This window comes from Lathyrus oleraceus, chromosome 7, assembly GCF_024323335.1.
Source record: "Lathyrus oleraceus cultivar Zhongwan6 chromosome 7, CAAS_Psat_ZW6_1.0, whole genome shotgun sequence".
Taxonomy (NCBI): domain Eukaryota; kingdom Viridiplantae; phylum Streptophyta; class Magnoliopsida; order Fabales; family Fabaceae; genus Lathyrus; species Lathyrus oleraceus.
Window position 1 is genome coordinate 279173528 of NC_066585.1, and position 12760 is coordinate 279186287.

General features: G+C 34.7%; 2 protein-coding genes across 2 annotated transcripts; both read left to right on the forward strand.

The window, feature by feature from the left end:
* LOC127106526 (glucan endo-1,3-beta-glucosidase) lies at positions 1-1342 on the forward strand. The gene is made up of 2 exons (XM_051043810.1): positions 1-169; positions 264-1342. Exons 1-2 carry the CDS (start codon positions 115-117, stop codon positions 1199-1201), a joined length of 993 nt encoding a protein of 330 aa, XP_050899767.1. The 5' UTR covers positions 1-114; the 3' UTR covers positions 1202-1342.
* Positions 1343-4494: 3152 nt separating this feature from the next.
* Positions 4495-5972, forward strand: LOC127106527 (glucan endo-1,3-beta-glucosidase). The gene is made up of 2 exons (XM_051043811.1): positions 4495-4793; positions 4900-5972. The coding sequence occupies exons 1-2, from the start codon at positions 4733-4735 to the stop codon at positions 5832-5834; spliced, it is 996 nt and encodes a 331-aa protein (XP_050899768.1). The 5' UTR covers positions 4495-4732; the 3' UTR covers positions 5835-5972.
* The last annotated feature ends 6788 nt before the right edge of the window (positions 5973-12760 follow it).

Below are 12760 nucleotides of genomic sequence, written 5' to 3' on the forward strand. Positions count from 1 at the left end.
ATTCTTATGCATATAAATATGGATTATCTGGTGGAGTAAAAGATATCAAAGTTGTGTACTTCCATTTTGGTATCATTCATCAAACAATATATTACTAAAAAGAAACACTTCAATATGTCTAATATTTTTCTGCTTATTGGTATACTGTCTATTGGATTAGCATTTACAGGTAATTACAGTAATATATATTCATAATTAATTTTATTATATTAATGACTATAAGGTTGCGAGTTCGAATTCTGACAAAGTGTATGTCTTTGCAGGTGCACAATCCATAGGAGTTTGCTATGGAATGATTGGCAATAACCTACCATCCAAGCAAGAAGTTGTGGATTTATATAAATCAAAAGGCATTAACAGAATGCGTTTATATTATCCAGATGAAGAAGCTCTTCAAGCCCTTAGAGGTTCCAACATTGAATTGATTCTTGATGTGGCTAAGGAAACCCTTTCTTCTCTTGTAAATGCCAATGAAGCCACAAACTGGATCAACAAATTTGTTAAACCCTACTCACAAGATGTTAAAATTAAGTACATCACTGTTGGAAATGAAATCTACCCTAATGACAATGAGGCCCAGTACATTCTCCCTGCATTGCAAAACATTCAAAACGCAATTTCTTCTGCTAATTTACAAGGCCAAATCAAGGTCTCTATAGCAATAGCCATGTCTTTGATTCAGAATTCTTATCCACCTAACAATGGTGCTTTTATTGACCCAGCAAGGTCTTATATACAACCAATAATTAACTTCCTAGTGACCAATGGGTCACCATTTCTTGCAAATGTGTATCCATACATCGCTTATGTCGGGGATAAACAAAACATTCATCTTGATTATGCTCTTTTTAATCAACAAGGAAACAATGATGTTGGTTATCAAAATCTCTTTGATGCGCAGTTGGATTCAGTATACGCTGCTCTTGAGAAAGTCGGGGGTTCTAATTTGCAGATTGTTGTGTCTGAGAGTGGATGGCCATCTGCTGGTGGAGATGGGGCAACACCGGAAAATGCTGCCACATATTATAGTAATTTGATTAATCATGTTAAGAGTGGGACCGTGAAGAAACCTGGTATGGCTATTGAGACTTATTTGTTTGCCATGTTTGATGAAAATCAGAAGAATGGTGCATCAACTGAACAACATTTTGGTCTCTTTAATCCTGATAAATCGCCTAAATATCAAATAAATTTCAATTAGATAAATTAATGGATGATTTTTACAAAAAATATATATGTAGCTAAGTATTGCATTCTATGAATAATTGTGCCAGAGTGCACATGACGTTGTTGTTGTTAGCATGTTACTATTTATATAATGAAAGGTGATATACTTGTTTAATTCTCACTTTCTATTATGGTCTGTGTTAGATAGTATGCTGTAAAACATCAAAATTGATTTTTTTCTCATATTCTTATGTCAAATTTGAGTTTGTTCGGAAGAGATAAAAAACAATTTTTGCATTAGATAAACATATTTTCATGTGTCAGATATTATATATGGATTTTCTATCGGAATTTTCTTACTTAACCGTCCTTCACACACAAGTACGGAAGAAGGGAGCAGTGATTAAACAAGGTAGACGATAATCCTATTTTAGGTGAGACTTGGAAATACAAGTCCTTCTGGCTAAATTTGAAAAGAGGAGTCTCTTAGACGAAATTTAAATAATCAAGTCCCTTAGACGAGTGCTTTAAATGAGACTTAAAAAGATGAGTCCCTCAAACGAGACTTAGATAATCGAGTCTCTTATGCGATACCTTTTTAGGCGATTCTCACAGACGAGACTTAGACAATCGAGTCCGCTCAGGAGAAACTTAGATAGTTGAGTCCCCTCATGTGAGTGCCCTAAGAAAGAGTCGTTCGGATTCTAGAGGCACGTGAAGCATTTAATACTTCATAATGATGAGGTAATTGATGGTGACGTGATGTGACAGGAAGGTCATTGGTACAAATCTAAGTCAACATATGTAGTTAAAGCGGATACAATATTTAAACTGTGAGGTTTCCCCAAAAACAAAACCCTTGCAGTTTAAATAGTGTATCAGTTTTTAACTACATATGCTAATCCAGATTTATACCAATGACCTTGCTGTTATACCACGTCACCAGAATTTAACATTTTTTTGGCAGAAATTGACTAAAGGGACCAAATATAGTAACAAAAGTGAAGTTAATGGACTAACTTGTAACAATTTTTTAATTAAGGGACTAAAGTGGAACATTAAATTAAGTTAAGGGACTTGTTCACTAATTATGCCAAACAAACAATAATCAAACATAAAGGGGATGCAGGAAGTGCAATGCCCAAGGTGCACAGGACCCAAGGGACGCTAGTCCAGTCTAATGGGAAGCTAAGAGAGTCAAAAGAGGTTGACTCATCTCATGCGTTGGATTCATTGTCTGATGATCCAAAGGCATAGAAAACGAGGGCGCATACAATATGGCCGGGGTTCCCACATGGGACCCCAGGTCAAAGGCAAGAGTATGCATATATGAAGGTTAATACACCAGTCATGTGCCATAATTCAACTCTATGAATTATCCACCAATGGTACATATACACATTCATAACAATATATCATTCACAATCTACCAATGGTACATATACACATTCATAACAATATATCATTCACAATCCAACAATGGTACATATACACATTCATAACAATCTATCATTCACAATCTACACATTCATAACAATCTATCATTCACAATCCAACAATGGTACATATACACATTCATAATAATAAATCATTCACAATCCACCAATGGTACATATACACATTCATAACAAATACACCATTCACATAATATGCAATTAAGATCATCTCTACCATCTTAACATTCATAACAAATACACCATTCACATAATATCTATTAGAGTCACCTTTCTAATGCTTTAAACCCCAACCCAAAATGATTAACGAGTTGAAAGTTATGAATAACACCGTGCACTAAGGCGTTACTAAAAAGTTGTTGTTTTTCTAAATTTTCCAACATAATTTTCATCTTCTTCAACCCCAAAAACGTCCATGAAATAATCACCAAAATTATTTTATTCCTGAAACAAAGTTATAGCCTTCTGTTTCAGCTATCTAACGCTTCAAAAGGCACTCGATTTGGACTTACGGATCAAAAGTTATGACCAAAATGATTCCGACCGAAAAACATAAAAAGGGATCGCGATTGCAACGGACAAAATGCAGAATTTTCCGCGGTTTTCATCGTTGGAGGACTTCCGGACCTCCGATTTCAATTCCGTAAAAAGCTACACGTTCAGAAAATTATAACTCATACATTACTCTAAGTATATAACATTAATTTCCAGTTTTAACACAATTAAATCATCACAAATCAAGAATACTCATCAACACCTAACAATCCTAAAATCATGCAAATTAAGGATTTTAACCTAAACATACATCTACCCATTGACCCAATCATACTAACCCATAATAATAAGGATTTCCCCCTTACCTCTTCAATTTTCTGGAACCCTAGCTTTTCTCTTTACTTTTCCTCTCCTCTTTCTCTATTACCTTCAATGATCAAATGAATCCTAATTCTCACTCTCCTCACCTCTTACTATTTATATTAGTATTCTCTTTAGGCTTAAGTCATTATACTTCTAATTTAATTAATAGGCCCAATAAAACCTAATATTTAAATATCTCTATTTAATTCAAATAAATTAAACTAACACCATATATCCACCAAGTTAATTAATTCAATTATTCATGATATCTCCTATCAACTAAATAATTAATTAACACACCAAATTAATTAATATAATCGATTATTATACTACCGAACAACCCATTAATTAATTAATACTATAAATAAAATAAAATCTAATAATAATAGTATAATAAATAAATACTAAAAATTGGATTGTTACAGACGACGTCCCTAAAAGTGTCAGATAACAATTTCACTTCAGAGAGTCAGACACTCTTATGATGACCAACTGTGTACTAATGGAGCGGAAAAGCTCACAAATATAACACTTCAATGATTAAAAAAACAAATAAAATATAAAATAAAACCCGATCTAATATCTTAAATTAGAATTTGTATTCCTCATAATTTTTCATATTTTGTGCAGAAGCAAAATAGACACAAACATGTCTATAAATTAAAATTAGAACATGTTAATTTATATAGGAATATTAAATTCATGATAAAAATGGAGAGAAAAGATAATACAACCATAATATGGATTATGACCGCGTCAACTTCGAGTGTTGAACCATGCTATGCTAAACTTTTAACACATAAGGCTGAGGTAGCTGGTGTAATTACAATGGTCCACAACAAGAGAACTAAAGGAGTTCAATGCTTACGAAGCAAACAGGTTACCACAGTCTGATAACGAAATTGGAGTCCACTATGTCACATGGACCACCTTATTGTTTCTAGCGACCGACGATATTGACACTCCAATATAAATATCATTGAAAATTTTAACGTTTCAATAGAAACCGCAACATGAGTAAACGCAACTGGCAGATTACATACGCCATGCGACTTGTCAAAGCCATCGGTGTGGCGTTGTGATATCCTCATTTGCAGGGAATTCCATAAATTTCAAAATGTATATATTTTTTTCCATGGAGTGATTGACGGGGAAAATAATTTCATTAACATATAGTGACCCAATTGCCAAAACTATGCCTATATATAGGTTGCAAACTTATAGTTTTTATATAATCAAAAACAAACACAACCATGTCTATCACATTGGTGCTTATTGGAGTATTGTTATCTTCTACTGCAGTAGAATTTACGGGTCTATTACTATTTCTTTCATTTTTTATGAAACATTTATTTATCAAACTTTTGGTACATTTGGTATTTGGTCCAATTATTAATATGAATTTATATTAAACATGCAGGTGCACAATCCGTAGGTGTTTGTTATGGAGGATTTGGAAATAATCTCCCAACAAGGCAAGCAGTGATAGATTTATACAAATCAAATGGAATTGGTAAAATCCGCTTATACAATCCAGATGATGCAGCACTTCAAGCCCTAAAAAATTCAAACATAGAGGTAATCCTCGGCGTCCCGAACGACGTTCTTAAATCACTCACGAACGCTCAGGCCGCCGCTGATTGGGTCAACAAAAACGTAAAACCGTATTATCCAAGTGTGAAAATCAAATACATTGCAGTCGGGAATGAGATTCACGCAGATTCGCCCGAAGCAAGTTCGGTTCTTCCCGCATTGCAAAACATTCAAAACGCGATATCTTCGTCCAATTTAGGCCAGATTAAAGTGTCTACCGCGATAGACACAATTCTAATTGGAAAATCTTACCCGCCAAACGATGGCGCTTTTAGCGACGGTTCAGTTGGTTACATAAGGCCTATTGTTAACTTTTTAGTTAGCAACGGCTCACCACTTCTTGCTAATGTGTATCCTTATTTCTCATATGTTAATAACCAACAAAGCATTGGTCTTGACTATGCTTTGTTTACAAAACAAGGGAAGAATGAAGTTGGTTACCAAAATTTATTTGATGCAATTTTGGATTCAATTTATGCTGCTCTTGAAAAAGTAGGGGGTTCAAATGTGAAGATTGTTGTGTCTGAAAGTGGGTGGCCATCTGAAGGTGGAACTGGAGCTAGTGCTGGAAATGCTGCAACATATTATGGGAATTTGATTAGGCATGCTAAGGGTGGGACTCCTAAGAGGCCTAATGGACCTATTGAGACTTATCTTTTTGCTATGTTTGATGAAAATCAGAAGCCAGGTCCTGAAATTGAGAGACACTTTGGACTCTTTAGGCCTGATAAATCACCAAAGTATCAACTAAGTTTCAATTGAGATATACTAGTGATTGGTGGTTATGCATAATAAATAAACTAAATGTAACTTGTAATAAAAAGGGTACCTAGTGCTCATATGGTTACTTTTAGATATTTACACTAATGAATAATGATAACAAATTCTGTTGTGTACTCACACTTGTATGTTTTCTCTACCTATTAGTTATTTTTTTTACTAAAAATAAGGTATTAATTAGTTGGAATTGGTGGGTTGTGTCGGAAACAACTCAACTTTTTTTAGTTAAAATTTAAAAAGATGAAGCTGTGAAGAAACTCATAAGATTAAATTAATAATACAAAATGGTAAAATACTTATACAAATGAAAAAATTAAAGTGATTTGAATATATATATATATATATATATATATATATATATATATATATATATATATATATATATATATATATATATATATATAAAAGTGGATCTATATCATCGACTCTCAAGTTGTTGGTTGAGTATGTAATGATGAGACAAAACAATGCCGTACTTTGATAGTGAAATTACAAAAGAAAAAAAATTATCTATGTAAATAACACTTATGAGAAAAAAATTGTGATTTTATGTTTGAATAAATTTTAATGATTGACTCAACAAACAAGATCCGATATTGTAAACATCATCAAAGAATGAATTTGAATTAAAAAGCACGATATTTTTCAAATTATGGATGATCAAAGGACGAGTAAAGTCGGGTTATATGTAACTCAAACTCGACCCTAACACTAGATCAGATCAATTATATAGACTCAAACTAGACTATAAACTCGATAAATCTCTATGCGATACGAGTCTAATAAGGACGAGACATGACAAAGACAAGACCGAATTGATTCCAAGACAAGTCACATATTCACAAATATTATTTTTGAAAGATAGTTTCGTTTTTTTTATAGTCTGTTGTAGTGTTACATTTGTGAAAATGCCCAAATAAGAGTGATGTGAGGGTTCCCACCTAATGAAGTGACACACGACACTACCTCTGTAGTATGGGGAAGTTATCCCTCCATATAAGAGATGTTTGCAATGCCATTATCCTTCCATCAGGTATGCAGACTGAGTTGTACCATGACCTCTTAAATAATAGGTAGTCAACAACATCCCTCTGTCAAAGAGGAGCAGTTACCACCTCCTAGAATTTTTTAAGTTTTAGGCCAAAAACCTATATAAATACCACTCCTCAAATGGGATAAAGGACATATGATAACTTACTCATAATACTATAAGCATTACGCTTACATACAGAGTCTCTCACCTCACATGAGTAGGTCCTTTAAACTACCGTAAACACCCTAAACTATTTTTCATGAGTTTAAACAAAATAAACTTGATCTTCTCATCCCCCACATTAAAGATAAATTTTCCACACTTAATCCTCCTCCATTTCCAACATGAAAAAATTGATGGGGGTGTGGACAATTATCCTATCCTTATGAGAACATCTTCCAATATTTCTACCATATATTTTGTGGATCGGTCGGCTAATTGAAAGGATATATTTGTGGATTGCCTCTCAACGAGGTTAATATTTTCTAAAAACTGTTAGGGCATTAGGATAACACTAGCCATTATATCACATATCTCTCTCTCTCATACATATACACAACTTATGGTTCCAATAACAGAAGGAATTGAAAAACTCGTCGGATCTTTTAGCTTATGTAGTAATGTATTTAATGTAATATCCCATATTCCCTTAAATGCTCAATTAGTTATCAGTTGAGATCAATTGAGTTCCTGTGTACTCTATCTTTTGTTAGTTGTAACAATTGGAGCTCCTATGTGCTCTAAATGTTGTCAATTGGAACCAATAGAGTAACCAGTGAGCTCTGAAGGAATTAATTATTAATAAAAGAGACAGACCAATATTAATAAGTACAAGAGGGGATATTTTTGGTAACATTAATAATTGGTCAATTGGTACTGGAAGATGAAATATCAATTGAGATATTTTATGTTACTACCTAATATTATAATATATATATATATATATATATATATATATATATATATATATATATATATATATATATATATATATATATATATATATATATATATATATATATATATATATATATATATATATATATATATATATATATATATATATATATATTATATGTTATATATAATTGTGTGGTGGAAAGAGAAAGAAAAGAAGAAGTGGATAAGAAGAGAGGTAGTAGGTAAGATAGAAGGAGAGTTATCAGAAAGAAAAGAAAGAAAGGGAAGAGGAAAAGAGGAAAAGAGGAAGAAGAGAAGAAGAAGACGGAAGGAAGAAAATGGAAAAGCTCATGAAGATCATGTTCATCACCATCATCATCTCATTTTCATCATCACAAACTTCATCTTCTTCTTCTACTAGGTGAGTTCTAGTTAGAAACCCTAGGTTTCTAGAAAAGTTAAGATTGTAGAATGTTAGACAAATCATGATAATCCATGCTATATAATGAATATGTTCTTGCTCTTGTTGACTTCTATGTGCTTTGTTGTGTTTTATATTGGTTAGAATAACATGATTTGTTATGTTTGTGATGGAATAATTGGTTGTGATTATGACCTTGAAGATCCTTGTGATATTGAGCTTGAAGTCCTTGATTTATATGTGTATGAGAACATTTAATATGATGGGTTGTTGTTGGAAGGAGTAGTGGTAATTTATAGAAATGGTAGAACAGAGGAAATGGTGTCTGTGAAGTGAAATGAGGAAATATGAGTGGATCAATCGATTGGCCTCCGTCAACCAATCGATTGACAACCTTTGGTTTAGCAGAAAAACGAAATTCTTACAGGACCAATCGATTGACACTGCATGTCAATCGATTGCACCAACTTGCTGTATATGAATAGTGGAAATTTTCAGCAGGATCAATCGATTGACACTCAACAATATTTGAAAAACAGAAATGTGAGTGGAACCAATCTATTGGGCTTCCCCAACCAATCGATTGACTCAAGTTAAAAACTTCAAAATCCATTTCCTAAGTGTTTCTAAATGCATTCTTCCATCCATTAATCAATTGTGATGCTATGTTTATGTTGAATACATGTTAATGGTGAAAATTATATTATGAATCTAGTGAGTCAACCTAGGATTGAAATTAGGTCATGAGTGAGGTTTATAATCTAGGTAATGCGAGAATACGGTATTCATTCGTACGACGCTTATGTGGAGGTCGTGGACGAATTGTTGCCATGATTGAGAATGAGATGCATTGTATGGAACATGCCAAGTTATTATTTGAGTATAGTGGTGAATACAATCACCCATGATTGATGAATTTTGTTATGGTTCGTGGAACCAATGATTTGTGAAACCGATCATGTATTCAGAATGTGTGTTTTTCTGTGATGGTACACATCTGTATTGGTATTCTTAGACGTGTAAGCATTGGGATGTGGGACCAATAATTCGAGCCTCAATTGGGTTTGAGCCCCAACCATGGCGGACATGGGGGAAAGGTGGACACCTAAGTGGGTTCGAGTCCCATATGGTGAAAGATACTCAAAGTGGGTTCGAGTCCCATACGAGTGATGATTCTTAAAAGAGGGTTCGAGTCCCATAGGGGAACCTGATATCCACCGCGAAAGTCGAATCATACGACCATGCATGAATCGGGCCTTGCTTACACGTAAGTCCATTCGGGAATTGATGTTTCGTGATCTGAGTAATGATCGTGGTTGAGTTATGCGAATTCAGATGCATGTTACCATACAATTGTGAGATAGTTTCCCATCGCTCAAGTCTTCGTTCCCTTGTTGACTAGAGTTGGTTATGAGTTGAATATTGATTAGGAAACCCTGTAGAGCTGAGTGGACCCATAGGATAGGAGAACTCACTGAGATTATTATCTCATCCAATTATTTTTGTTATTTTTCAGGTAATCCTTGCAGGTTGAATCTAAGAGAAACTATTATGGATGTTTCAAGGGATGTTGTTTATCATGATCTTCCGCTGTGGAGTTGTGTGCAATGAAGATATTGCACATAGTTCTTAGATTTTTATTGTTTAGGCACTATTGTATAACATGTTCCATTGATATTTTTAGTTTGGACATGTGTATATATTGATGCCATTAGGCACTTATGTTGGATCAGTACCAATTATTAACACTTGTATGATATTATTCTAGATATGTATTATACGGGTTGTTATGATTGGTATCAGAGCAGGTCAATTCTCGACCTAGCCTTGAAACGTCATAAGTAAACCTATTTCTGCCTCATATGTGTGTTTAGCCAACATGATTCTTAATATCTCTGTATGTAGTATTGGGCCTGATCAACCTAATGTTATGTGCATGGTAGGTAGGATCATGGTTGAGCGACCACGAGGACTCCGAAGTGTGGGTTGAACTTGTGCTTTGAGGATAGGCTCAAGCCAAGAATTAGAAAGTAAGGAGAACTAGATGGCCCAGTTGAAGTTTCAGAGGAGTTGTGATTTGGGTATTATGGAATTGAAGAGTAGTGCATCGTTTAAGCAATTCTGCAGTGTTAACGGAGTTGAGAAGTTGAGGAATTCTATCGGATGAGTTTGTCATAATTTTGAGGAATAAGTGAATTTGCTAGTGGAATAAGATATACTCACTGATATGGAATAAGTATTGTGAGTAATTCCGTATGGTGAAGGAGAAAGATGGTTATGTTGCACATATGTCATAAGGTCTGGAAGTGAGGTAGTGTATCAGTGTTTCAGTTTCTGAGGCCACTAAAATATTTTGGAAGAACGAGACTACTTCATGGAGTATATATATATTTGGAATTGTATCTTGCAAGTGGTTAAGGACTTGAGGGATAAGGACGTTCAGTTTTGTTGGGAGCCTAAGGTAGTGGTGAAGTCTAAGGAGAGACTCGAGGACATGGCTGCCTATTCCAAGTGAAACATGTATGGACCAAATGGAGGTTAGAAGATAAATCGAGTACATTCATACTTAGAAGGGAGATCGGATTCAGGATAGCTCGTCAGCAGTTCAGTGTTAGTAAGAGACCATTATGGAATGTTGAGTTACCTAAGGATCAATTATAAGAATTGTGTTGGAGAGAGATAACGCACATTATATAGTAATGGGAGCTCCGATGAGTTTTGGTTGTAGGAGATTTGGTTGAGGAGAAGAGGAAGTAAGTTGGATTTAAGGAATTCTAGTAGAATGGTTTTGTAATTGGAACTGGGAGAATTACCATAGGAGGATAAGTGAACACAGAGTGTGGAAGCAGTGTGAATGTTACAATACAACCGTTGTAATGGGGTAAATTTTAGATAAAGGCAGAGCGAGACCATTAAGATTCATTAAGACGAAGTTATGGGCGTGTAGTTGATGATTATTCGCGTCAAGGATTTCTAGAGTATACAATGGAGTGGAGGAAGTTATACCTTGGTATTAAGAGAAGTATGTGATAGCAGCATTATGGCCACAAGTATGTGTAAGGGATTCCTTGTCTTGAGATGGATGCGAAGTAACATGCATTTTGTTGAGTAGTGAGTCTTGTATTCTAAGAAGTTGAGTTGATGATAGACAATAAAAGATAAGCTAAGCTGGAGCATATGGACTAAGTGTAGGATGTTGAATATGTTATGTTGTAAGAGCTTATTGGGAGACAATGAGGATTGTCCGTAGCAAGTCATCTAGACAAGTAACCCCAGTATGATGAAGGGTGTAGTAGGTATTGGTTTAGAAGAAAATTCCAATCATAAGTGTGTGGCAATGATAAGGTTCATCTTAAGTGCATTTTATTTGAATTGCAAGAGCAACAATGGCTTATTGGAAGTCCGGTTGTTATTTATATTCTTGAGGAGTGTTGGTTGGTTGATCACGAAGTATAAACATTCACACCGTGTTGGAGCTAAGGGTGTCTTAAATGTCATAAGTGTACCGTTGTGGATGTACAAATTGAGGATGGAGTTACAAGTCACCACAATTCAGATTGGTAATTTTGAAATTGGGATTTCTGAAGGTGTAGTGCGTAGTTGGTCATCTGTAGAGATATCATGGAAGTCAAACGTGTGGGGAAACCAACCTGGTCAACAATGCTCAGTTTAAGTAAGTCTTAGAAGTACCACTATTATGATTATGAATAACTATAAGGAACAGAGCTGGAAGAGACCTACTAAGTGGTGATTTGGAAGGGATTAGTTCAGTATATTATATGCGTTAGTAAGGTGTAAATTGATTAGTCGGAATATGGCATTCAATAATTTCTTGGATTCATGGCTTCGGATGAGGTCCCCCATGAGAGTAGTATTTGTGTGTACAATGATACTCTACCTTATTGGAAGGATTCATGAATTATACTTCCCAGGAGGAACGAGAATCAGTTATTCTTGAAGTTAAACATGTAACTCGGACTGTATATGAGTAAGAGCATGAGCTAAGATTATGGAAGATGGGACGGGACGATTGAGATGAACGATTTTGGATACGAAGTGAAATATTGTCGCTAAATGTGTGTGAAATATTATGTGTGACTTTATGAGGTGTATGGACACTCATAGTCACACTCTAGATTGCTTAAGTTCCTTAGAAGTGGTGTCTCGTTGATGATTTAAAGTTCCTTGATGGTGTTATGTCGTTTTTGGTCGAGATCATGTATCGGGAGAAATCTTAAATGAATCAAAACCCTATAAGAGGATTTGATATGGAATATAGTAACCAGAACCGGATATTATCAAACTAATTTGGTTTAGCTGCATCGAACACATGATGAATTTGGATGTTCTACGTTTTTATGGTTGGACAGTAGGCACTCTAGAGGGTAAGTGTGTTTCTTTGTAGATTGTTAGCTAACCAGTAGTGCCTAGGAATCCCAGGTGTTCCACTGTCGGAATCAGAGTAGCACAATGGAAGGTGATAGAAGAAAGAGCTCAATCAAGTCTATGGGGATCAGGGAGATAGATACCCGTAAGAATGGAAGTAAGGATGAG

What these genes read in the sequence shown, in the direction of transcription:
- LOC127106527 (XM_051043811.1), top strand. Translation starts at nt 4,733, where the DNA reads ATGTCTATCACATTGGTGCTTATTGGAGTATTGTTATCTTCTACTGCA. An exon ending in TACTGCAGTAGAATTTACGG is followed by an intron (nt 4,794 to 4,899) that starts GTCTATTACTAT and finishes TTAAACATGCAG; the next exon opens with GTGCACAATCCGTAGGTGTT.
- LOC127106526 (XM_051043810.1), top strand. Translation starts at nt 115, where the DNA reads ATGTCTAATATTTTTCTGCTTATTGGTATACTGTCTATTGGATTAGCA. An exon ending in TATTGGATTAGCATTTACAG is followed by an intron (nt 170 to 263) that starts GTAATTACAGTA and finishes ATGTCTTTGCAG; the next exon opens with GTGCACAATCCATAGGAGTT.